Raw genomic sequence first — 27,596 nt, 5'->3', positions numbered from 1 at the left:
CAGGGAAAGCATTCCAAACACACCAATATGTGTGTGTGTGTTTGTATGACCAGTCTTGTGAGGACCACTAACATTTTATACCATACGTAGTGAGGACATTTTTGACAAGGGAGGACCTTTTGGTTGGTCCTCACAAGTTTTTCATTCTAAAGGCTTCTCGAGGGTCTATAGATGCATCTGTTAAAGGTTCAGATAGGTCCTCACAAATTCACCCAAAATGATTTTTTTTGTGTGTATTTTCATTTCACTTGGATACACACACTTTTTACTCACTTTGTGTGTGTGTGTGTGTGTGGTTAATGAGAGGAAAAAGTTCATGCCGCAAAAAGTAAAACGATATTTCAACCAAATTCAGTACAGGGGTGAGGACTTTGAATGTACCCATTCAGAAACCTCACTCCTGCTGTTATTTCAGTTTCAAGTCCACTTTTTATTGCTTTGTTTTTAAAGAAGTTGAAGTGGGAAATGGGGTGACATTTAGTCTTCAAATGGAACACTAGTTCTTCTCGAAATTTATCAACAACGGTGGTCTTCACTCCTTATCTGGAGTTATCCGGACCTCACAAAACGATTGAAACAGGAATGTGTGTGTGTGTGTGTGTGTGTGTGTGTGTGTGTGTGTTTATTTGCGTCACCAAATAAAGGCGATGTAAATCAAAGTGACGACGGGCCAGCTCGAGCGCCGCGTCATCAAGCACCGTGTCATCACTCCGAAATGAAATGAATAGATCACGGCGCGGCGACGCCCGCCGCCGACCTGACGGCTCGTCTCCATCAATGATACTTGTCACCCGTAGAAGATTCATTTGCATTGAATGAAGAGTAAAGCCATCATAAAAAAAAGGCTAAGCCCCTCATTTGATGCAAGCCTCGTCAAAAGTTTTAGCGAGGCTTCAGCGGATTCGCCGAGTGGGCAGCAGACGCACCTTTATCTCGATTCGACTCATGAAATAATCACCAAAGCCGTTAACTCCGCTTCACAGCTGGCGTTTGTTTTATAGAACATTTAGTCGGAGGTGTTGTAAGAGGGAATATTTAATGAGGGGGAATAATCGACTGGCACGCTGTAATAAACATGACCTGCCACACTCACAAAAAAATAAAGGAAATCTCTTCAAGTATCTCTCCGCTGCACCGGATAAAAAAATAAAGAATCGACTGAGATTTTTTTGGGTGGATAAAATATATTTGGTGAGAACCGTGACAACAAAGCACACATTAGCAAGAACACGCCCCTGACATAACGTATAGCGATACCGAGTCTTACGAACGCTTTAGCTCACGAACGTTCCGCCTTTACGAACATTAAATTCGCGAGAATATAATCTTGGCATACGAGCTACTTTTCTGCAAACTACACAAAGTGCCACGGTGGTTGGAGGATTAGTTTTCATCACCCATTTCCTTGAGTGCAGACGTGGTTTGTTATCAAGGATACTTTTGCTATGTTGGGACCGAAAAAGACCCCATCACAGGCTAGTGGTCAGCCGAAAAGGACACAAAAGAAAATTACAGTCGAGTAGAAGGAGATCATCGAAAAACACGAACGAGGTGTGCGTTTGTGTGAATTAGCATACCAGTACCAGTATGCTAAGTCCACCATTGCTATGTGTGGCTAAGAGTGTTTCCGTGTTGTCTAAGCAACGGTCTCAGGCAATAGAAGAGGTTGAAAGACTTCTGTTAATTTGGATTAACAAAAAGGAGCTCGCAGTGGACAGTGTGAGTGAGGGTATTATCGCCGAGAAAGTAGGCCAACTTCACTCGGATATCATCAAGAGGCAACCTGGAAGTTTGCTATCCATTGATGAACTGCCATCACAAAGGTAAATAAAACAACTTGATTATACAGTACAGTTTATTTCTTTAATTACAATTCAATATCCCATGTATTATACATAATAATAAGATATATTTTGTATAGTTTTAAGACTTATTTAGTAGAAAATTATGTTTTATGGCGACCTGGGAACGGATTATTCTCATTATTAATGGTTTCTCATGGGAAATTAATGTTTGGCAGACAAACTTTTGATGAGGTATCACTGTATTTCTGAATTGCAAGGCCTTTATTTTAAATAACATTGGTGCTTAATCCACTCTGGCAACGATTCATCGTTAACAGAAGATTTTTGTCAGTATTTACTTTCCGTTTCAGCGCTCCGTTTCAGCGCTCCGTGTTGTTGACTAAAGTCCTGTCGTATTAGGGCAGTGTGTTTTCAACACTTCTGTCAAGCTCAACTTGGTGTGACTCATCCTTAACACGCCAAAGTACCGATGAATGGAAGAGGCTCACACACCTTGAAAATCGATTCAAAAGAGATACTCGCAGCGCATCTTTTGTGTCTCGACCAGAGGAGAAACTGAGCTTTGAATTTGGTTCTCACAAAGCTATTGCTACAATCGCTAACAAGAAATGTTTTCACGGGTGCGAATGAGGAGAAACGCTGACTGGGTAGAAATGGTTACGGTTTGTAGTATTCAGTTCCAAAGATGCAACACAGGGAAGCGGAAGAAAGGAAGGTATGATTTTATTTAACATTTTTTTTTTTTGCAGTGGGGACAGTGAAACGCTTGCCTTCAAAAACGGCGTTTTCACTTTGGGTGAAGGATGAGGGAAAATTGCCATTTCCTTGTCGCCGAGCCGGCAGAGGTTTGGGCCGTACAACGAGGAATATGAAGAGCAAGGCGACAGAGAGAATTATGGCGCGACCGACATGATCGAGCTAGCTGTCTATTATTAAGTAGTTGAATGGTGGGTCTGAACTCGGGCTCTAATTGGGCCTCCAGAGAGGATTCACAGGTTGACAGAGGAACATAAGTCAGCGCTGAGTCATTGGAGGTTCTGTCCATCTCTCCCTGACTGCAATTAGTGTCCATTGCCAGTATTGAAGCTACCTGCTGCTACCTAGCATGGCGGTGTGGAAGGTTATGAATTTCATAGCAGCTAGCATCCCTGTCTTTACAACTGTAGACTGATGATGATTCTAGGCACCGTATCGCAAGTTTTTGGAGTGTCTTTTAACCACTCATATGTGACCATAAAAGTCATTGTTTACATGAGCTGGATGTTTCAATAATCTCCAAGACTAAATAAATCAATAAAACGCTACTCTACATGTGGCTCGGTGGACGATTGGTTAGCGTGTCAATCTCACAGGGTGGAGGTACTGGCTCGCAACGTAGAGTGCCTCGACTGGGATTATCGTGGTGAGGCATCTGCATGACCCGAGAGCTATGTCAGCCAGAGTCTCGTAGTCCTGGCAGAGTCACCCAAGCCAAACAGGTCGAAGGGTAGAGCCCAGACAAAGAGTGATCGCAAACCCGCACCTGGGAGTCGGCATAGGCGGAGCCCAACAGACCGGACTACCGGTAGCCGCCTGCAATTCCTGGTCATGGGTATTCTCATGACATTGGAAATGTACCCGGTTAAGAGTGAAGATGGTGGGAGTGAGGACTGTGCACCCACATCCTCACCTTAGTCTATACTTCTTGCCCCAATTCAGATTCAATTTTGGTATGGCAACCAACTAGATCGTACTTTGTAAAATACCCAAAACCCGCAGGCTGATGTTTTTAGTCAAATGCAAAACACCAATAAAAATGACGTAAATTGTCCCAAAACTGACACAAAATGAGATCGGAACTAGGCAGATTCAGAAAGTCCCGCCCCCTTGTTCGTGATGTCACGCCAGGATACTCCTTCACAAACTGCTTTGCTCCAGAATCAAAACAATGGCTTCAGAAAGTTCAGATTCGGAAAAAGATGCTTTCTTGTTACTCATCCAGTTATGAATATGATTCAAATAGTTCTGAAGAGGAAAGCATAAATGTTTGCAATCGATTCAAGAAGTCCTGGACTCCAATGTAGCACCCAAAAAATGCACAAGATGGCGCCCAAGCGCCATTGGAAATGGGCTGATTTGACTGCTGGGAATTGGTGTCAATTTACACCTATTTTATGCGTTATCGCAATTGGCTGTGACACACAACGATTCACCATTGCATTATTTATGTAGTTTTCCGTTTAATTTCCCGATGAACAGTGTTTTCAGATGAAAAAAAAGTAGCCAAAATGCACTATGTGTCGCGTTCTCGGTCAGGGGCGTTCCAAATGTGAGGTCACTTCAGGCATCGTCATCAACTCGAAAACAAGACTTCATGAATATTTAGCGCGAGTCTTAAAAGGTCAAATATATTTCTATGATCGAACATGTCATTTTTGACGTGCATTTGCAGGAGTCGCCGATCCACTCGTAATTAGAAGCACAACCCCCGCAACCGTTCCATTGCGGTTGACCGCATTGCCCTGTGTGCCGAGAGGAGATTAGCATTTTGACGCTGATCGGCAGGCATGTACTTGTACAAGTTCAGGTGCAAGGCCATTTTTATAAACTGCATTGGTGTTTATGCACCATCCTGTGATAAGCAATATCAGCAGGCTTAGAATTCCGACTCTGACAGACACAACACACTCAGAAGCTTATCGCTCGGCTGGGGCAGCGCCAAGCGACTACTGCAATTTCTCTCTATCAACTACAGTGATACCTCGGCTTCCGAACTTAATTGGTTCCTAGACAGAGTGTGTAAGGTGAAAAGTGTGTATCCCAAAAATTAATTTCCCATAGGAAACCATTAAAATGAGAATAATCCGTTCCCAGGTCCCCATAAAACATAATTATCAACTAAATAAGCCTTAAAACTACACACGATATACCTTATTTTACATATAATAAATGTGCTATAGTCTTATGATTAAAGAAATAAACTGTACTATATAATAAAGTCGTTTTATTGACCTTTGTGATGGTCGTTGATTGCTTTATGGAATGGAGTGGCTGCTTTCGTCAGCATGAAACACTTGATGAGGAACATAGCCTTCTTCTTTCACCGTCTTGAGGAATGATCCCTTGTAGGTGTTTTCTCTGCCATCATTTTACCTTGTTCCTCATCAATTGTGTTCTGTTTAGCTGCGTTGATAGCTTTTTGCATCAAGTGTACAGATGGCTTGTGCGGGTTATTTGTGTAGCCTGATTATATACAGCTATATATATCAATATGCCTTTCTTGATACTTGCACTATGTACAGTTTTTTTATGAAACTGTTTTGCACATTTACAGTATACGGTTGACATTTTTATTTTGCTATGCTTAGAATATCTTGTTTCTATCCTTTCACCCCCTCCCCCCCACCCCATCACTTTTCAAATTGCTGCTGTGGACTGCAAATTTTCCCATTGTGGGACGAATAAAGGTTTTCTGATTCTGATTGATGGGAAGTTTTAACCTTGCAGTCTACACTCTTCCTTTGAACGATCAAAGTTGTAACGAGTCCAAATTTAACTGTTTTCTATCAAATTTTCTCACTTTCTCTCTGTCGTCTGCCTGTCTCTTTAATGTTTAAACCACCTCCCCTCACTGATGCGTTCTTGACCAATCACATGGCTTTAACCAAAGACTGAAGGCGGGGAATAGGGGATAAAAGCAGTCAGCTGCAATTTTGTTGTTAGAAGAACAGGCTCGTTTGCGAATGACACATCCTCATCGGGGCAGCTCTGTGTGTATCCCGAAAAAAGTTTGTATGCCAAGGTAGAATTTTCGTAAATTTAACGTTTGTAAACCGAAAAGTTCATAAGCCAAGCGGTTCACAAAGCGAGGTATCACTGTACTGATAAAAAATAAAAAAGACACCAAAATAGGTGTTCTTCAACACGGGTCCAAAGTACACCCCTAGAACAGTCCCCTTTGCAAACCACCGGACCATAGACAATTCATTCCATTTATTACAAAGAGAGAAATTGGGCGTCAAGTTGTGCCAGAAAAGGTGGCGTAGGCAAGATGAAGAGGATTACGCATGGATTACCTGTGTTCTGACTCATGGATGGAGAATATGACACCCGACGTTGAGGACTTCTGTTGGATGGAGGCCAAAAAGGTGAATTCACTTTTTCTCCTGAATAGCTGCATGACTTTCTCTGCGATGTGTGCCGGGGCTTGAACGGCTCTTCCAACATCTAAAGAAGAGAAACGTAGAATTATGAATCAAAAGATTGTACGTTCATGCATACTCAAAAGACAGCGACCAAGCCAAGCCTCATGACTATGTCAGAAGCAACACGGTAGCATACTTTCAGTGCATTGTTAGCATTAGCCGCTAAGTGTTGCGGCATTCAAGTGTCTTATTTGATGTGAATTTGTATTGTGTTGTAATGGATAAACTCATTCACAAATTCTTCAAGAACTGGAAAATATGACAGAGTGCCATTCCCAAATTTGTTCGGGTTTAGGTTTTTTTCTTGTTTGAGTGCCGATAAAGCACTGGCCATGGCCTCTGGCAATGTTTTTTTCTTTTCCACAAGGGGGCAGAATTTCCATTTTTTTTTCCATGTTAGCGCTTTGTTCCAGCTTAAGCTGTTGTTAAAGCGCTATATAAACCAATATGTATGTATTGCGTTGTATTTTGGACAGGCGCCCTCATTTCAAGCTCATGTAACTCCAGACGCATATAATTTAGGAATTAACTTTTTTATGTAAGAAGAAAGTCTAAGCATCTGTGTAAGCTCTCAGTCATACAGGAGTGGTCCATCGATGAAAAAGGGTTTAGTGAAGGATTTTGCTGTTTTACGAAAATAGCTCCTTTTACTCCAGTACAGTATATATATCCCAGTAGGGATATATATAGGGCTGAAACTACCAGCAATACTTTAGTTGGCTGACCAAGCATCTTGGATAAGAAGCGAAACGTCCGACACCTTCAAAGAAGTACAGATGACGACTGAAGAAACCTTTTCATCGAAGACAGTCTAAGGTTTGTAATAATGAATTGAATGTTGATTTAGTCCTAAAACTCAATATTCTGTGGGTCTTTGAATTCGAGTGACAATGACAAAAACCCTGGCACTGGAGTGGACACATTTTTGCACATCTGGCAGTGAATGAGTTAACCATCACTCTGTATTTAATCCAGATATCTGTCTCTCATTTAATATACATGTCCGTCTTAAGTCTTCAAGTGGAGTCAGCGATTAAATTATTGACACTGTCCATCAGACAAGGCGTAAAATGAAAAGGAACTACTGGTAAAACGATCTTGAGAAAGCTCTAATAATCCTGATCACAGTCTCCCACACAGTGTCGGCTGTCGACAGATGCAAGTCTCATGGCAACAATAAAAAAATACATCACAGTCTCAGACGGAAAAAATGACGGCAGGCAGGCAGGCAGCGAGATTGACCCAAAAGACAAGAAAAGTATGTTCCTTTCAAGTTCCAACTTATCATTGTAATCATAGGTCGATCTTACAGATGGCCTTTTTAACTGCTCCGAAAGACTTTGCTCAATGCTATGGAAGTAGTTAGCTTCTGGCTGAGTGAAAATAGAAGAGCCTTCTGCAAAATTACTGATCATTTTCTGAGGTTAAAAAGTATTCACGGGGTAGAAGTTTTGACACTGTCATTTTTTTCTTCCGAATATCTGACAAGAAAATGCGTCTGGGTCAGTGGTTCTAAATTTTGTTGGAGACAACGAAGCCCGCCACTTTCATATGCTCATTTGTTGAATCCTTCTTTCAATGACTGCCTACTAACTGAGTGGTGGACCTCTGCGGCTTCGATCGAACCCATTTCAAGAACCACTGCCCTAACCCTAACCACTAACCTTAATTTCTAACCCTAACCCAGTGGTGCTTAATCATAGTGGACGAGCCGAACCCCACCAGTTTCATATGCTCATTCACCAAACCCTTCTTTCAATGACTGTGACCAACGAACTGCAGACTAGACTGAGTGGTGGACCTCTGCAGCGAAGGATCCACCAAAATCCTGAGACCAACTCACCAAACTCCTAGGGGTCGATCGAACCCAGTTTAAGACCCACTGCCCTAACCCTAACCCCTACCCCTAACCCAGTGGTTCTTAATCTTGTTGGAGGAACCAAACCCCACTAATTTCATATGATCATTCACCGAAGCCTTCTTTCAATTACTCTGCCTACTAACTGCAGACTGGACTGAGTGGTGGACCTCTGCAGCGGAGGATCCACCGAACCCCTGAGACCGACTCTCCGAACCCATAGGGTTCGATTGAACCCAGTTTAAGAACCACTAACCCTAACCCCTTAGTGATGATCGAAAGTATCCAGTAGCTCTACTAGTTCCTTACTGGTTCATAGTACAAAGGGGAAACATTATAATACTTCAAATTTTAGGTCTTACATGACAAACTGTCGGAAATCTAAATCATTCTTCTTATTATTTACTTTAAAGCTCTAAATATTCAGGAAGCTTCAAAGTAAAGAGTTCATTTGTGGATTCCAAAATACTTTCTAGTAGACAGAAAGAGAAAAAAGGTGTATATTTTCACTTTCTCTCCTGTGAATTCATTCTCTTTGCATTTAAGAGCAGGGCTTAGAACGATACTTCATGATCGTTTTTTTTCAGTTTGGGGTTCCCTCAGGCTTGCTTTGAAATATCCCCTGGATGACGTATCCTAGTATGCCAAGGAAGCTTTCCACCTATGATATACTAAGCTTTCCTTTGCCACCTCGGCGATACAATAATTACCCAACCAACCCCGGCAGCCTTTTGTTGGGCCTTTGCCTTGAAGCGATACTGAAATTCAACAGCAAGTTTAATACGAGTACAGTGATACTTTTGACTCGGAGTGCTGCAAATACATCGTTTGGCAGAAAAGATCTCTTACCAGACAAACATAATGCATGATTTAGGGATATTTCAAATGACTTCTACTAAGTGCATTTTACAAAGATTCCACCGCATACAGCTATATTATACGTTTTAAGACTTGCGCTGAATATTCCGGAAGTCTTGCTTTTGAGTTGATGACGATTCCTGACGTGATGTCACGTCTGGAATGCCCCTGACTGAGAAAGCGACACACACAATGCATTTTGGGTACTTTGTTTGCTCTGAAAACATCGTGTTGATGGCGAAATTAGAAGAAAAACACATGAATAACGCGATGGTGAATCGTTGTGTGTTGCACCAAGACTACTATTTGATACTAGTTGACACAAATTCCCAGCAGACAAATCAGCCCATTTCCAACGGAGCTTTGGCGCCATCTTCTGCCTTTGTCTGGGACGCTACATTGCTGTCATTGATGGCTCGTATTGATATGGGAGGACTCCTTTAATCGATTGCAAACATTTATGCTTTCCTCTTCACAACTATTTGAATCATATTCATAACCTCTCCGAATTTGAAACCATTGTTTTGATTCTAGAGCAAGGCAATACGTCCTGCCGTGACATCACGAACAAGGGGCGAGACCTTCTGAAACTTGGCATCGCCGAGGTCATTTTGAAGTAGTTTTGGGACACTGACTCATTTTTATTGCCGTTTTGGTGTATTTGAGTGAAAAAGGATACTTGAAAGATTTGAAAGGCGCTTAGAAAGAGGAGTCCACATGGCGTGTTTTGGGTATTTTAGATGCTCTAAAACGTTTTTTCTGATGTCAGTTAGGAAACAAAAAAAAAAAACGGTGTCGGTTGTCCTTTTAGAAGTAAAAAAAACTCAATATTCTGTGGGCTCTGGAATTCAAGTGACAATGACAAAAACCTTGGAACTGGAGCGGACACATTTTTGCACATTGTCTGGCAGTGAATGAGTTAAACTAAGCACTACAATTCACACAATCTGTTACGGTGTACTGATACACTGGGAAACTATTTTTTTTCCAGGTTATTTTTAGATGACAGATTTGTGCACGAGCATATGCCAATGGACTGGATTTTTTGCAGACAATTGTGCCGTGCCAGAGTTGAAGAGCCTTGATGCCAAAAGCAGTTATACTTCTTTTTGAAATGTCATTTACTCTTTCTTCTCTTATTTTGGGAACGTCCACACTCAAATTGAGCCAGCGTGTCAGCCTCGCATCTAGTTCACAGCAGACCGTCCCTGTGGAGCTAGCCTGTTTTCAGATGCTCATATGGGGACGGGGGGAGCGTAGAGGTGGCTTGGCAGAAAAGAGTTCAAAGTTTGGGCTGAGGAACGGAGTTGGAGCCAAAACTGAAGAGATAAACTGCAGAGTGGAACAAAAAATAAATACAAATAAACACATACGTGAAAGGAGGGTTGCATACGGAACCTGCATTGAAAAATTGTGTGAATGAATGCAGCAATGACAATGTGCCACCTTAGGTCAGTATCATCCAATCAAATTTACGCTTTCAGCCAACCTAGGTAAGTATCATCCAACCAAATTTGCTCTTTGAACATCAACAGCCACCTTAGGTCAGTATCATCCAATCAAAATTACGCTTTCAGCCAACTTTAGTCAGTATCATCCAACCAAAATTAGGCTTTCAGCCACCTTAGGTCAGTATCATCCGATCAAATTTACGCTTTCAGCCAACTTTGATCAGTATCATCCAACCAAAATCGCTCTTTGAACATCAACAGCCACCTTAGGTCAGTATCATCCAACCAAATTTGCTCTTTGAACATCAACAGCCACCTTAGGTCAGTATCATCCAATCAAAATTACGCTTTCAGCCAACTTTAGTCAGTATCATCCAACCAAAATTAGGCTTTCAGCCACCTTAAGTCAGTATCATCCGATCAAATTTACGCTTTCAGCCAACTTTGATCAGTATCATCCAACCAAAATCGCTCTTTGAACATCAACAGCCACCTTAGGTCAGTATCATCCAACCAAATTTGCTCTTTGAACATCAACAGCCACCTTAGGTCAGTATCATCCAACCAAATTTGCTCTTTGAACATCAACAGCCACCTTAGGTCAGTATCATCCAATCAAAATTACGCTTTCAGCCAACTTTAGTCAGTATCATCCAACCAAAATTAGGCTTTCAGCCACCTTAAGTCAGTATCATCCGATCAAAATTAGGCTTTCAGCCACCTTAGGTCAGTATCATCCGATCAAATTTACGCTTTCAGCCAACTTTGATCAGTATCATCCAACCAAAATCGCTCTTTGAACATCAACAGCCACCTTAGGTCAGTATCATCCAATCAAAATTACGCTTTCAGCCAACTTTAGTCAGTATCATCCAACCAAAATTAGGCTTTCAGCCACCTTAAGTCAGTATCATCCGATCAAATTTACGCTTTCAGCCAACTTTGATCAGTATCATCCAACCAAAATCGCTCTTTGAACATCAACAGCCACCTTAGGTCAGTATCATCCAACCAAATTTGCTCTTTGAACATCAACAGCCACCTTAGGTCAGTATCATCCAATCAAAATTACGCTTTCAGCCAACTTTAGTCAGTATCATCCAACCAAAATTAGGCTTTCAGCCACCTTAAGTCAGTATCATCCGATCAAATTTACGTTTTCAGCCAACTTTGATCAGTATCATCCAAACAAAATCGCTCTTTGAACACCAACAGCCACCTTAGGTCAGTACCATGCAATAAAAATTACGCTTTCAGCCAACCTAGGTCAGTATCATCCAACCAAAATTGCTCTTTGAACATCAAGAGCCACCTTAGGTCAGTATCATCCAATCAAAATTGCGCTTTCCACCAACTGTCACCCAAACAGGAAATGAACAGCAAAAAATCGAGAATATGTATTTAGTTTACTTGTGTGCAATATTCATTAAAAAAAAGTTTGAATGAGACTTTTAAAACAACAAAGAACATTATAGCATTGTTCATGCCCAAAACAAAAAGAAACAGAGAGCAGCACTTGAAGGCGCACGTATCAAGAAGCCTCAAACCACCGTCAAACCTTTAAGCACGCCTCCCCTAAGATGGCTCACATTTGAAGAATTTGCCCGACTGATGAAAAATTCATCAATCTGAATTGATAAAACATTGATGACTTTGCTTGAGGATCCTTCCCTTTGCAAGTAAACAACCTGTATGTAAACATGAAAACAAAAACTATACTCTCTGCTCGGTAATCACTTTGTCATGTTTGATGTCACAGACCTAATGAGGTAAGATCTCGAGAGGACGTGATCTGACAACGACGTCGACTCTTTATCAACAAATCTTCAGAACCGAGCGCTGTCGGATGCCTCGGAAAATAAGGAGGGGAGAGAATTAAGGCCATTCGTCTACGAGAGAGAGAGTTGCTAGCTGTCACTTAAAGAACAATCAGGCACATCCTTGATGCAAATTCCCAAGCGTGGGAATATGGAAGACACGGCATCAAAGAAACGGGGTTTGTTTCTTTCTCTGCCGAGGTGAAAATGTTTGTAGACGCATGCTATGCGGTACACACGAGTTGTTTTTACTTCCTACGACTGCCTTTGAACGCAAACGGCGTCTCTTAAAGGACAACCGACACTATTTTTTTTTGTTTCCTAACTGACATCAGAAAAAGGTTTTATAGCATCTAAAATACCCAAAAGACGCGGGCTGATATTTTTAGTCAAATGAAAAACACCAATAAAAATGAGTTAAAGTGTCTCAAAACTGCCACAAAATGAGCTCGGAACTGGGCAGATTGAGAAAGTCCCGCCCCCTTGTTGGTGATGTCACGCCAGGATACTTCTTTCACAAACTGCCTTGCTCCAGAATCAAAACAATGGCTTCAGAGAGTTCAGATTCGGAAAAAGATCCTGTCTTGTTTCTCATCCAGTTATGAACATGATTCAAATAGTTCTGAAGAAGAAAGCATAAATGTTTGCAATCGATTAAAGAAGTCCTTCCTTATCAATATCAAAAGTAGAGGACTACTCCCTGCGGCTTCACTGATTACTTCTACAGTCCTGACTGATTACTTCTATTGACCTGCCCGAGTATGAGGTCTACGACTGGCCGGATTGCCCCATTTGTTCCTGTATCACATCATCAGAATAACTAAGCCTATGTTGCCTAAGAAGTCTGTTGTACGAACGATCCAAATTTAACCTCACCGCCAGCATGGACATTTAGTGAAGGGTTTTTCTGTTTTATGAAAATAGCTTCTTTTACTCCCCTTTCAAACCAGTCAGGACAATAGAAGTAATCAGTGTAGCCGCAGGGAGTAGTCATCTGCTCCCCCCAAAGTAAGAGCAGGGAGCAATCATAGAGTCTGGCACCGCGACATCTGGACAGTCGGGATATATATGTATATATAGGGTCAAAACTACCAACAAAAAAATGCTTAGTTTGCTGACGAAACCTCTTGGATAAGAAGCGAAACGTCCGACACCTTCAAAGAATGACGGCTGAAGAAACCTTCTCGTCGACTTTTTTAGGAAGGTGGTGGTTTACTTCAGTGGACATTTCCAAGGAGGGGATGCGATTATTTCTCACTTTTCCTCCCCCACATGTTTTTAAAAAAAGGATTGACAAAGCACTCCGACAAACCGCTACCTTCTAAAATTAATGACTGGAATAAATCCATTCAAGCTCAAACAGACCCTAAATTTCATTAGCCTTCTGAAACGCGCTACGACTGCTCAGAACAAACCTAGTAGCCTAGTAGCTTTTACGTCACCATTTATCTCAATTAGCCACGCTCTCCATTCTTCAAATATGCAACGGCAGGCGGGGAAGAAGGCCCCGGGATAGGCTCTCATTCCTCGAGAACCGTAAACCACCACGTCATTAAACGTCGACTAAAGCAACCAATCTTCAAATGAGCTAATCATCATCCAATCATGAGGCTCCTTTATCACGTCCTCACAACAGCCATATTGTTGATCACTCCAAGGGCTCTGCAACATTTTCCAGCCCGGAATTTTATCAAGAGGATGGAGATAAATGGCGGGAGGTCTGCGGGGGGGGGGACAGGTGGTGCGCCACGTGCAGCATGCAGAGCGGCAATGGGAGATGCGATAAGGACAAGCCATACAGAGAAGAAGAAGACATGGGGAGAGATAATACGAGCAAAGGTCACTCAGAGGTTCTACTTTAGCAGAACTGTACAGTCTCGCCAAAGGCGCTAACGCTCGACATGCCTCACTTGTGAGCACGTAAAAACGTTACAGTTCGATTGAGACTGTAACTCCGCTAACTCAAGTGTCGAAATGACATGAAAACACGGCAACGTCATATGAATTTGCCTCGCAGGGTGGGAAAAATATACATATTGGTAATCAAGGATGGTGGGACGGCAGTTACACATTAGTAAACAATAGTTTTCTTGATTAGAATACCACACCTCTTGAGTTTTGAGTCTTGAGTCGTAAATTACTTCTGTGATAAAGGAGTTTCCCAAGTCCTAAATTCTGTCTTAGGCTAGATCTGCTAGATGAAGATGGCAGTTTAAGAGGCTGTGTCTGTTGACCTCAGATTGACCCCAGGTTTCTCTGTGCTTCAATGGTGTACTCGAGTCACACATGTTCACTAAGCATATAACATGAAACTTCTGCGTCTGTTGAAAGGGGCAAAACATTGCACTCTTTTGCATATTTTAAATCAATTTTGTGTCCGCATTTTTAAAACAAGAAGCGGAACACTTTTCAGGAAAGACTTTTTATTAATAAATAGAAGTGGCGGGGCGTGCATGTCACTCCTAGGCCTTCAGTCGTGCTATGTCTGCGACACACAACGATTCACCATCGCGTTATTTATGTATGTATGTATGTATGTTGTTCTTCTAATTTCGCCATCAACATGGTGTTTTCAGACGAAAAAAGTAGCCAAATTGCATCAGGGGCGTTCCCTCCGTGACGTCACTTAGGGCATCGTCATCAACTCGAAAACAAGACTTCCTGCATATTCAGCGCGAGTCTTAAAAGGTAAAATATAGCTATATGCGATGGAATTTTTGTAAAATACGCTCAGTAGAAGTCATTGAAAGTCATTTTACAAATTATGGACGCAACTTATCCGGAGGTATCGGTTGTCCTTTAAGAGATATCCCCTTCACGTGCAGATGAATAATTCAGATTGCATCCAGGTCCTGTGAAGTAGGACCAGAGTCTGGCCTCCTCCATAAAAGATGAAAAGTTTGATAAGCTTCATTGGTTCTCGGTTGGCACTGTAAACATTTCATTGTCGTAGCATTGCTTAGCTAACATGCAGCCTGGAGTATTGCCCGCAGCCTCCTGGCATGAGGTGTGATCATGTTATGGCATATGCATCCAGACTCTACACTGTAGACAATAAGGTATGAATAGACATGACACGCTTACGAGGATCTGGGCAACCGTCAAAGCTTCACATTCAATTAAAAGCCCATCTTTCATAAAAACTCACTATTTAGTTACCACTTTACGGTCTTAACAACCCAAAAAAAAAAAAAATTGTCGTCACATATAACAAACGTCGAACGTAAATATGTCTAAGCATGATCGCCTAGATCGTGTCTTCTTCAATCACGACTTGGTTCAGGGCCGCCACGAAGATTGACAGAATCCGACTTCAACGGACAGTTAGGACGGCGGAAAAAAAATCATTAACACCACCCTACCCACTTACGAGGAATTTCACACTGCAATAATCGAAACAAGGGCGCAGAAAATCCTACTGGACCCTCCACACCCTGCCCACCACCTGTTCCAGCTACCGATCCATACGCACCAAACCTAGCAGACATTAAAACATTCTCATCAATCAGGCTCCACAAATAACCCACAAAAGCCATCTGTACACTTGATGGACAATGCTATCAACCCAGCTAAACCGAACACAATTGATGAGGAACTAGGTAAAATGATGGCAGAGAAAGCACCTACAAGGGATCATTCCTCAAGATGGTGAAAGAAGGCTACGTTCCTCATCAAGTGTTTAATGCTGATGAAACTGGCCACTCCATTCCATCAAGCCATCAACGACCATCACAAAGGTAAATAAAATGACTTTATTATACGGTACAGTTTATTTCTTTCATTATAATACTATAGCACATTTATTATACATAATATAATAAAGTAAGTATTTTGTGTAGTTTTAAGGCTTAGAAAATTAGAAAGTTGAAAATGATGTTTTATGGGGACCTGGGAACGGATTATTCCCATTTTAATGGTTTCCTATGGGAACTTATTTTTTGGGATACACACTTTTCGCCTTACACTCTGTCTGGGAACCAATTAAGTTCGTAAGCCAAGGTATCACTGTACATCCAATCCAAATGTTTGTGTAGGTATACTGCACTTGCAATTAAATCAGGAATTGAAAACAGTCTCATTTAACATTAAAAAAAAATGTAAAAATGATCATTAAACAATGAACTTTGTATGAGTGTCCATGCATGCGTCAACTATTAGCAAAATTTCTTTTTTTTTTTTTGTAAGTGGGTTTGGAGGGTACTTATTCACACTGCGCTGGCACAGTTGCCAGTTTTCAGTTTTGAATTTGTGCAGCTCAGTTAAGCTTCCCGCTGACAAAAAAAGCGTGTCTGACAAAGCGTCCATTTTTTTCTGCATCTCATTCTGTCATTCAAGCTACATGTTATTCCAGTTCGCTGGCCTCTCATTGCGAAATGGCACTTAAATATCGGCTGCGGGGACCCTGCGGTCGCCCCCCCCAACCCTCGCTTAGCCTGACTCACCGTTTAAATGCAGTGTTTTTCCAAAATGGTGTCAGCACCATCCGGGGTAAGTCCGTGATTTCCTCTGAGGTGCTATTTGACACTGACACGAACGACATGCTGCGGCGGAGATTTTCGACATCTATTCAGTGCCGGGGGGGCAAACCAACATGCCGACCGCATTCACGCCACCTCTTTGCTTTTTTTTTTTTTTTTTTTTTTCAAGAGGGGAAACGTAAATGGCAAGCTGCCCGTTAGCGGTTAGCACAGAGCGAGGTTGCGACAGATCTCCAAGTCACTTGCTGTTAAGAGGTTCATTCAACAACTCCAGAAGATGACTTGATTAACTTTTGTTTTTGTTCTTTTGACTTTTTTTCATGTAGACATTAGTAAGAAATATTTTGCTAAAAAAAAATTAGCTGTGTTCAACTACAAGACAAATACAACACAGCAAACAATCACCATCCAGCGTGTTTCCTTTTGGATGAATAATTGTTCGCTAACTAGCTAGCTAGCTGTTACCTGCTTCATTAATAATGGCCCTAACACTAGCTAGCTAGCTATCTATCTATTAGCTTATCTAAGTGACTAGCTAGCTAGGTATTAGACATATGACTGTCTAGCTCTCTATCTAGCTATCTACGTATTAGCTAGCTAGCTAGCTTTCTATCTATTTGAGTTATTCTGGGTTGAGTGAACGCTGGCGCGCGTGGCTACCGCTGCTCACCCACAGAAAAACGTACCCTGTGACTGTAAAGCGACCTTGAGAGTTTTGAAAGGCGCTTATAAATGAAATGTATTATTATTATTATTATTATTATTATTATTATTATTATTATTATTATTATTATTATAATATTGAGCCACATCAGGTCTCTCAACTACTGTCGGCAGCCACCGGGCATAACCCCGGCCTTGACTATAGCGCCTTATAATGTGATGTGCCTTATATTTTGTAACTTTTATGTATTTATATACAGTAATACCTCAGCTTACGAACTTAATTGGTTCCCAGAAAGTGTGTGTATGGTGAAAAGTTTGTCTTCCGAACATTTATTTCCCATAGGAAACCATTAAAAATGGGAATAATCCGTTCCCAAACATTTTTTTTTACTAAATAAGCCTTAAAACTACACAAAATATACCTTCTTTTATGTATAATAAATGTGCTATTGTATTGTGATTAAAGAAATAAACGGTATTGTATAATAAAGTAATAAAGTTGTTTTATTTACCTTTGTGATGGTCGTTGATATAATTGTGAAGTTACCGTGCTTTCTCGACGATAATACCCTCACTCACACTGTCCCCGGCTAGCTGCTTTTCGTTAATTCAAATCAACAAAGGTCTATCAACCTCTTCTATTGCCTGATACAATTGCTTGGACAACACAGAAACACCCTTAGCCACACGTAGCAATGGTCGACTTAGCATACTGGTACTGGGATGCTAAGTCACATAAACGCACACCTCGTTCGTGTTTTTCGATGATCTCCTTCTTCTGCTCGACTGTCATTTTATTTTGTGTCCAACACTAGCCTGTGGTGGGGTCTTTTTTGGTCCCATAATAGCAACAGTACTCCACTCGATAACAAACCATGTCTGACTGACTGAGTGCACTCAAAGAAAGTGGGTGTGGAAAATGAGTCCGCCAGCCACGGTGGCGCTGTTCGACCGTGTGGTTTGGTGTTTTTCCGCCGAAAACTAGTCAATGTTTCCATGGTACCCGTTTGTCACGTTCAGGGTTAAACATCTCGAGTGTTTCAGAATGGCTTTGAGATCAGGCCACAATCAGATACGCGAGCCAAAATAGAATCATAAATAACCCTTTTGTGGCCAAGGACAGCAGAGTGGAATGATGTCATCCAGATAAGGTGACACGAGAAACAGGCGAGCTGCAAAAATCTGGCCAATCATGAATAGTAATAGACATGAATAGTAGAAGACAAATGCAACTAGCCAGTCTTGTTTTGTTCCCGATTATCAGTGTTCAGAGAGAGAGTATTAGCTTTTTTTTTTTTTTTTTTTCTTCCCCTCGCCGTTTTGTTCATCAAAAGGTCGGATTACGTGTCGAGATAAAAACCTCTTAGTGGTGGCTTGGCTCGGCCAGCTAATCCTAAACGGGCTTTCACTAAAGGACAACCGACGCCTCCGGACAAGTTGTGTCCATAATTTGTAAAATCACTTCAAAAGACTTCTACTGAGCGTATTTGACAAAGATTCCAGCGCATATAGCTATAGTTTACCTTTTAAAACTCGCGCTGAATATTCCGGAAGTCTTGTTTTCGAGTTGATGACGATGCCTGACGTGACGTCACGGAGGGAACGTCCCTGACCGAGAAAGCGACACACAATGCATTTTGGGTACTTTGTTTAGTCTGAAAAGTTGATGGCGAAATTTGAAGGAAAACACATAAATAACGCGATGGTGAATCGTTGTGTGTTGCACCAAGACTACTATTTGATACTAGTTGACACAAATTCCCAGCAGACAAATCAGCCCATTTCCAACGGAGCTTGGGCGCCATCTTGTGCATTTTCTGGGACGCTACATGCTGTCTTTGACGGTTCGAATTGAGATGGGAGGACTCCTTAAATCGATTGCATACATTTATGCTTTCCTCTTCAGAACTATTTGAAGTATATTCATAACAAGAAAGCATCTTCTCCGAATCTGAAGCCATTGTTTTGATTGTAGAGTAAGGCGAAGACGTCCTGGCCTGACGTCACGAACAAGGAGGCGGGACCTTCTGAAACTGGCCACTTCCTGGTTCAATTTGAAGTCGTTTTTGGACAGTTGAAGTCATTTTTCTTGGCGTTTTGCATTTGACTAAAATATCAGCCTGTGTGTTTTGGGTATTTTAGATGCTATAAAATGTTTTTTCTGATGTCAGTTAGGAAACAAAAAATGGTGTCGGTTGTCCTTTTAGCGCGGTGGCGCAATTATCTTGAGACGAGACGTGAAGTGATGGGGAGACGAGATAAAGACAAGCGGGGCTTTCTGCAAAGCTTCTGCCAGTCAGTTAAAGAGAGGAAAAAGTCGCTCTGCCTCTCTCTCTTTCTCTGTCGCTCGATTCATTTATTTGTATTTATCTGGCTATATAACTTTATAGCGAGCACGAAATAGCTAGCTAGCTAGCTAGCTACCTAGCGCTCGACCGCACCATCCAGTCGGTCAGTCAGTCAGACAGCGGAAAAAGTATCTCTATTTATGAATACAGTGATACCTTAGCTTATGAACTTAATTGGTTCCCAGACAGACTGTGTAAGGCGTAGTGTGTATCCCAAAAATTTATTTCCCAGAGGAAACCATTCAAATGAGAATAATCAGTTCCCAGGTCCCCCATACAACATAATTTTGTACTTTCTAATTTTCTAAACCTTAAAACTACACAAAATATATCTTATTTTATGTATAATAAATGTGCTATGGTATTATAATTAAAGAAATAAACTGTACAGTATAATAAAGTCATTTTATTTACTTTTGTGATGGTCGTTGATGGCTTGATGGAATGGAGTGGCCAGTTTCATCAGCATTAAACACTTGATGAGGAACATAATCTTCTTCTCTCACCATCTTGAAGAATGATCCCTTGTAGGTGTTTTCTCTGTGATAATTTTATCTAGTTCCTCATCAATTGTGTTTTGTTGAGCTGGGTTGCTCATTTGCTCTGGTATCACCTCATCAGCATAACTAAGTCTATGTTGCCTAAGAAGTCTGTTGTACCAACGATCCAAATTAGACCTCACCCCACCATGGCGATTTAGTGAAGGTTTTTTTTCTGCTTTATGAAAATAACTTTGTTTACTCCCCTTTGCCATTGTGAATACCCATCCCGTAAATCACACGGATGGCTACTTCTATTGCCCTGCCTGATAATGGAGTCTACGACTGGCCTGATTGCCCCATTTGCTCTGGTATCACCTCATCAGCATAACTAAGCCTATGTTGCCTAAGAAGTCTGTTATACGAACGATCCACATTAATCCTCACCCCACCATGGTGATTTAGTGCAGGGTTTTGCTGTTTTATGAAAATAGCTTCTTTTACTCCCCTTTCAAACCAAGATGTCGGCTGAGGAAACCTTCTCATCGATGGACCACTCCTGTACGACCGAGAGCTTACACAGACGTACCCGTCACAAGTTAAAATAAGAAACTAAAGCTGTGAATCCTGTTTCCTCCATTCCTCATGCTTGGACAGCTCCGGCTTGTATTTGGCTAATTAGTAGCTGCATTCGCATTCATTCGGTCCAAGGTGTTGGCACACTCACAAAACCATGTACACACACACAAACACAAACACACACAGATTCACAAGTGTCTCTCTCTCTCGCCTCTCGCCATCCAAGGCAACGGAAATGTGACTCAAGCATAGCAACGTTCATGCCAACATCCTTCAGCTAAAAAGCCCTCTTCATCCATGCCTTTCGGTGTATTGTATTTCTTTCATTTCCGTTGTTATTGATGAGGATCTGAAGTAGCGCTTTTAACGGCCATTTTCCTCTCAGAGAATCACCTTGAGTTAAAAATATATATCTATATATATACAGTGATACTTCTGTTTTCGACCATAATCCGTTTCAGAAACCTGTTCGAAAACCGATTTGTTCAAAAACCGAAACAGCACTTTCCATTCAAATCAATGTAAACAATCTTAATCCGTTCAGTCTAGAAAACAACTTTTTAACTATTTCACAGCATAAACTGGATAAAAACTTGATAATGGAGCAGGTCATGTGTAAAATTCCATTAAAAAACAAACTAATGTTTTATTTTCACCAATTTTTAACATCAACATTAATATCTGCATAAAAATGTCTATCAGTCTGCCACGGGGCGTGTTGGCACCTATCCCAGCTGTCTTTGGGCAATGACAGGTCAAACTAACTTTTCAAACCATCCTCTGCTTGCTTAAAAATCATACTATTCAGGAGATCTTAACCAAATATGTCTGCGTTTTTGCAAAAATAAAACAACAACAATATGAATGCGTCGGTCAGGAAGTGACGTATAAGGAAGCGGAGGGTAGTCGAGTGATGCATTCAAATGCAGATGAAATTTGGGTGAGAACCAAATTTCGGTTGTATATCGGGGCATAAAAAAATGACATTTTTGGTTGAAAACCGAAAATGTCATCTTTAGAACCGAGTTCCAAAACCGAGGTTTGACTGTATATATAAAAACACCACATACTGTCGGTTTCATGTTCACACTAACACATAATCACAGCCAAGGGAAGGGGAAAAAAAAAATGTGATTTCACATGGCATCTTTTCTCCCCCGATTCAACATCTTTGATCGTCTCTAACAATCCTCTTACGGAGTACAGAGGCAGCCCAGAAAGGCATCTCTATTTTCAACAGAACGCTTAAAGGAAAAAGGATTTCTTCCTGACATGACATTTTACAGCAAAGAGGTCAAAACCTTGTGACTAAGCCTCATCAACCTGCCCGACATCACGATGCAACCACAACATTCCATTTCACTCAGCCTGGATTTAACTCATTCACTGCCAGATACAGTGATACCTTGGTTTACGAACTTTTCGGTTTACGAACGTTAAATTTATGACAATTTTACCTTGGCATACAAACTATTTTTCAGCATACACACGGAGCGCCACAATGATGTGTTGTTCGCGAACGAGACGGTTCTCCTAACAAGAAAATGGCAGCCGACTCATTCTTGTCCTCCATTCCCCGCCCTCAGTCTTTGTTTAAAGCCACGTGATTGGTCAAGGACGGGGGGGTTACAGACAGAGAGAGAATGAGGTTTTCCCCAAAAAAGAAAATGGCAGCCGACTTTTTTTGTCCTCTATTCCCCGCCCCCAGTCTTCGGTTAAAGCCGTATGTGATTGGTCAAGATACCGTGGTAGAGGAGGGAGGGGACACACGCAGCAGTGAGCGGGGGGAGGGGTTCCAGAAACAGAAACACACACACACAAAAAAGGGAGACGACAGAGCTTGAAACAAAAAAACAAAAGTTAAAAAAAAAAAAAAAAAAAGTGAAATGGTGAGAAAATGGATAGAAAATTTGGACTCGTTTCAACTTTATTGATAATTCAAAGGCAGAGTATAGACTGCATGGTTAAAATATCCCATCAATCAGGATGCACAAAGCCATCTGTACAATTTGAAGAGAACATACAAGCAGATGAACATGGCATTAATGAAGTTTCTAGTGTGTCTGCCTGTGCTTGCTGTTGAAATATATCAACTTCTAAGATGTACAATGCAGAGCTCCTTGAAACACTTGCAAAAAGCTATCCATTCCATCAAGCCATCAACGACCATCACAATGGTAAATAAATATAGTATATAGTACAGTTTATTTCTTTAATTACAATACCATAGCATATTTATTATACATAAAATAAGGTATATTGTGTGTAGTTTAAGGCTTATTTAGTTGAAAATTATGTTTTATGGGGACCTGGGAACAAATTATTCTCATTTTAAAGGTTTCCTATGGGAAATTAATGTTTGGAATACACATTTTCACCTTATACACATTTTCTGGGAACCAATTAAGTTCCTAAGGCAAGGTATCACTGTACTCTGACTGATGCCACTTGCTGTAAAGTGTGTTAATTTTTAGAGTGCATGCCCAAGGATTTGTGAAATGGGTAGTGCGGGTGAGGTTGGGCGGAGGAGGAGAGGTAGTGAATACACATAGTGTGGTGGCCTCCACTCACAATGACATTTTTTTTCTGACTTCTTACCTCGAAAAACGAAGGCTTTGCTACTATTATGTAGCCCGGCCACTTGGGTTATTCCATAGGTCGCGTTTGCCAAGTCGAGTTCATTGATGATATCAATTTGGTAGTCTTGATCCGTGCCAAAAGATAAAACTAGTCAAGAGAGACAAAAGAGAAAAGAGGAAATCATTTAAAGCGGTGGTTTAAAGTCAGACAATATTTTCACGACCGGCGGAAAACTACAACAAAATAAAATGATACGACAGCCATGGAAATTGTTTTTTTTTCTTCTTTCTTTTAAATATAATAATAAATGTGAATCTATTGTGTATTTTTATACAACTTTATTAGCAGAATCCTGGTAACATTGCGCCAACAACAACGTATAACATCGTCTCTGCCCCCTAACGTTCTTTGGTCATCACGGTAATGTTTAAACGTGCCTTCAAAATAAGATACACCACAAAAACAAGTACAAAGCGCATGAAAAATACACCAAGAGTAAGTTATAGACAGATGTAATCTGGATATTTTTCATTTTTCAAAATAAAACATAGTTCGGACTTAGATCATAAATAAAATGGAAATTATGTAAATTATTTATTCTTTCTGAGCGGCCCGGTACCAAATGACCCACGGACCTGTACCAGCCCGCGGCCCGGAGGTTGGTGACCTCTAATTCTGAGGTATCTGGGGGCAGGAAATGTAGCGTAAGAAATTAATCAGCCCGTTTCCACAGGCTGATAAATTCCTTACACGGAGCTTTGTCGCCCTCTTCTGCCTCTTTTTGGTGCTACACCAAGTTTTCAGACCAAACAAAGTACAGCAAAATGCATTGACGTGATGGAAGGACTGCTACAATGTGTCCTTTTTTCGGTCAGGGGCGTTCCTTCAGTGACGTAACGTGAGGACCAACTCAAAAAGAAGACTTGCGGAATATTCAGCGTGAGTCTTAAAACGTAAAGTATAGCTATATGTGGTGGAATCTTTGTCAAATACGCTCAGTAGAAGTCATGTGAAGCCATTTTACAAATTATGGACACAACTTGACGTCGGTTGTCCTTTAAAGGGTATGTTGTGGCGACACACTGCAGGAACATCTTCAACTGCAGTTGCGTTCAAAGTCGTTTGGAAATTATTTATTAATTACAGTAAAGTCGTTATATCGATATCGGATATATCGATAGTCCCGGTTATATCGATACTATTTCTATGCACGCACGGAGAAAATTACATGCAAACAGGGTCGGATATATCGATAGTCCCGGTTATATCGATATTTTTTCGGACTCCCTTGAATATCGATATAACGAGACTTTACTGTAGTTGAATTAAAAACGCACGTCATCGATCTACAGCCCACACCTGCGCTCTCTCTTTTTTTGCAGCCTCTATACCACACCGTCGTACAGACTTATCCTTATTTTTATTAATTAATGTTTTTATCACCTCGTTCAGTCTCTTAGTTTTCCAACGGCAAGTGATTGAAACAAACGCGATCACGTGATCTCAACTGCTGGCTTCCGATCGATGAGTGGTGGAAAAAAAAACAAGGTGAATTTTACAACCAGGTGATTCTTCTTTCTTTCTTACCTGATTTGGAAAAAAGCAAAAGGTAGAACAAAGCCAGGGAAATATCCATATCCAATGTGTGGGAATGACGCGATAGAGATTCCCGTGAGGTGCGTTTGGTTTTATATCCACGAGGAGCTTGATGAGGTCCGCGTGCGCGGCTCCTACTTCGACTTGGACAGGGCGAGAACTGAGGAACGACCCACCACACGCGAGCAAAAGAGGGGGGGGGATGCTGCAAAGCACAAAATAGCGTCGCTCGCGCGTGTGCGTGCGCGCGCGTGTGAGTGAGTGTGCGCGCAAGACACACGTAGTCACTCCTTCCTCGCACTTGATTGAACAGGAGAGGGATTCCGACGTTGAGCCCTTTTGGTGAATTTGCATCTAATTCCTATCTGACATCAGAAAAACGTTTTATAGCATCTAAAATAGCCAAAACACGCACGCAGGCTGATATTTTTTTTTTTTGTCAAATGCAAAACACCAATAAAAATTACTTAAAGTGTGCCAAAACTGACACAAAATGAGCTGGGGGGGGAGATTCAGAAAGTCCCGCCCCCTTGTTAGTGACGTCACTAATTGTCACACACTGCCTTGCTCCAGAATCAAAACAATGGCTTCAGAGAGTTCACATTTGGAAAATATGCTTTCTTGTTACTCATCCAGTTTTGAATATGATTCAAATAGTTCTGAAGAGGAAAGCATAAATGTTTGCAATCGATTAAAGAAGTCCTTCCGTATGAATTTGAGCCATCTGGACTCCAATGTAGCGTCGCAGAAAATGCACAAGATGGCGCCCAAGCTCCGTTGGAAATGGGCTGATTTGTACGCTGGGAATTTGTGTCTACTTACACCTTCTTTATGCGTGTTACCGCAATTGGCTGCGACACACAACGATTCACCATTGGCGTTATTTATGTAGTTTTCCTTCTAATTTCGCCATCAACACTGTGTTTTCAGGGGAAAAAAAGTACCCAAAATGCATTGTGTGTCGCTTTCTCGGTCAGGGGCGTTGACTCCGTGACGTCACGTCAGGCATCGTCATCAACTGGAAAACAAGACTTCCGGAATATTCAGCGCGAGTCTTAAAATGTAAAATATCGCTCTATGCGCTGGAATCTTTGTCAAATGCGCTCAGTCGAAGTCATTTTACAAATTATGGACACAACTTGTCCGAAGCTGTCGGTTGTCCTTTAAGGAAGAAAATAAATGAACAATCCAGTGTGACTTTAAAGGTAAAACATTTCTTTTACATAATATTCCAAATGAGCTATCGCAGACAAGTTGTTGACAATTGTAAACAAAGCAAGCGCCGATTTCCCGGAGACTTGGGGGGGGCACGTCATTGGTTGACTGTCACAACCTGTCTGCGGCCCGTCATGACTATTTAGCTTCGCATTCGAGAAATACGGAACGTCACGTTGATCTTGAAATGTATTATTGTGTCAATGTCGACGAGCATTCTTCGTGACTCTGGGGAGGAAATGCGTTGACACGCGTTGACAAATTCGCAGGCAGGAAGAATCTTTTTGTGTCTTTGAACAGAAAACACCAAAAATCAAAACTTCTTTTTCAGTCAATTGGGCGGGATGTGAGGCGGGTACTCTACCTGAAGTGAACACACACTTTAGGGCAGACATGGGCAACGTACGGCCCGTTAGGTTTTGTCACGGTTTGCAAGGTGGTGATGGTGGTGGATCCCAAAATAAGATGGAAGGAGGGAGCAGCTATTAAAATAAAGTCAGCAGGAACAAAATCAAAAACATCAAAGTCATCTGAACAGAAAAGTACACAGTTTCAAAGAAAACCAAAAGTTAAAGTCTACCAAATGAAACAAACCTGACAGGATGCAGCAAACACATACAAAATACAATGACCCGACACACCGAATGATCGGGCCGGGAGTCCTTTTAACTGTCACTGTTAGTTAGTTAGCTAGCTATATAGCGAGCCTGATAGCTAGCTCGATAGATAGATACAGTAAAGTCTCGTTATATCGATATTCAAGGGAGTCCGAAAAAATATCGATATAATCGGGACTATCGATATATCCGACCCTGTTTGCATGTAATTTTCTCCGTGCGTGCATAGAAATAGTATCGATATAACCGGGACTATCGATATATCCGATATCGATATAACGAGACTTTACTGTAGTTATATAGCAAGACAGATAGCTAGCTCGATAGATAGTTAGCTATATAGCTGGCTAGATAGCTATATAGGGAGATAGATAGATAAAAGGGGCTTAAAGGATTCTGGGTTGCGATCACCTAAGCTCGGTATGTAATGAGGCTGCTCCATGGGGGGTATTGGACATCTGGACCACCTCAAGTGAGCAGTTTGAACAAAGGTTGAAAGAAAAATATGTCACATTTGTAATGCCAGCTGCAACTGACGTCCCTCGACGTAATTTATCGTCCCTTATTTTGGAAGCAAAATTGGAAATAGTGCAATGGGAAATGGTTTGTGATGGAGCTTTTCTCTCCACACCCTCAAAAATGGTCAGCACAAGGCAATTACAGAGTCAAAGAAATTGTTCTTGGGGTGGAGGTTACGATGAACGTCAATTGTACCTGCAAGATGAGGTTTCCAAACAGTGCAAAGCTGATCAAAAGTTTGGCCCATTTTCACTTATTGTATTTTTTTTTCTTGAAAGCAAAAGAAATAAAAAAACGGGCGCAACTGACAAATGTGGTGACTCCGTCAAATTCACCGTTTTTTTTTTTCATGTGTTTGAATTTTAAACAAATTCAAAAACTAAATTACAAATTGAGTCAGCGGTCGGATTTAAAGGACAACCGACACCTCCGGACAAGTTGTGTCCATAATTTGTAAAATCGCTTCAAATGACTTCTACTGAGCGTATTTGACAATGATTATAGCTATATTTTACCTTTTAAGACTCGAGCTGAATATTCACTAAG

General features: G+C 41.2%; 1 protein-coding gene across 1 annotated transcript in view; it reads right to left on the bottom strand.

Annotated features, from left to right (window-relative positions):
* LOC148899930 (protein kinase C-binding protein NELL1-like) overlaps nt 1–24,843 on the bottom strand; it is a 130,744-nt gene extending 105,901 nt beyond the window's left edge. Inside the window, exons 1-3 of the mRNA XM_088991455.1 lie at nt 24,691–24,843; nt 23,122–23,250; nt 5,861–6,011 (exon numbers count right to left, since the gene is read on the bottom strand). Of these exons, the coding sequence (XP_088847581.1) occupies nt 5,861–6,011; nt 23,122–23,250; nt 24,691–24,739 (329 nt within the window). The 5' untranslated portion in view covers nt 24,740–24,843. The remainder of the gene's footprint in view (nt 1–5,860; nt 6,012–23,121; nt 23,251–24,690) is intronic.
* Nucleotides 24,844–27,596: the final 2,753 nt, after the last annotated feature.

The sequence above is a fragment of the Hippocampus bargibanti genome, linkage group LG03 (assembly GCF_051943395.1).
Source record: "Hippocampus bargibanti isolate YZ-2025 linkage group LG03, ASM5194339v1, whole genome shotgun sequence".
Lineage (NCBI taxonomy): Eukaryota > Metazoa > Chordata > Actinopteri > Syngnathiformes > Syngnathidae > Hippocampus > Hippocampus bargibanti.
Note: the sequence above shows the minus strand (reverse complement) of the source record. Positions and strands in the feature narration are given on the sequence as shown.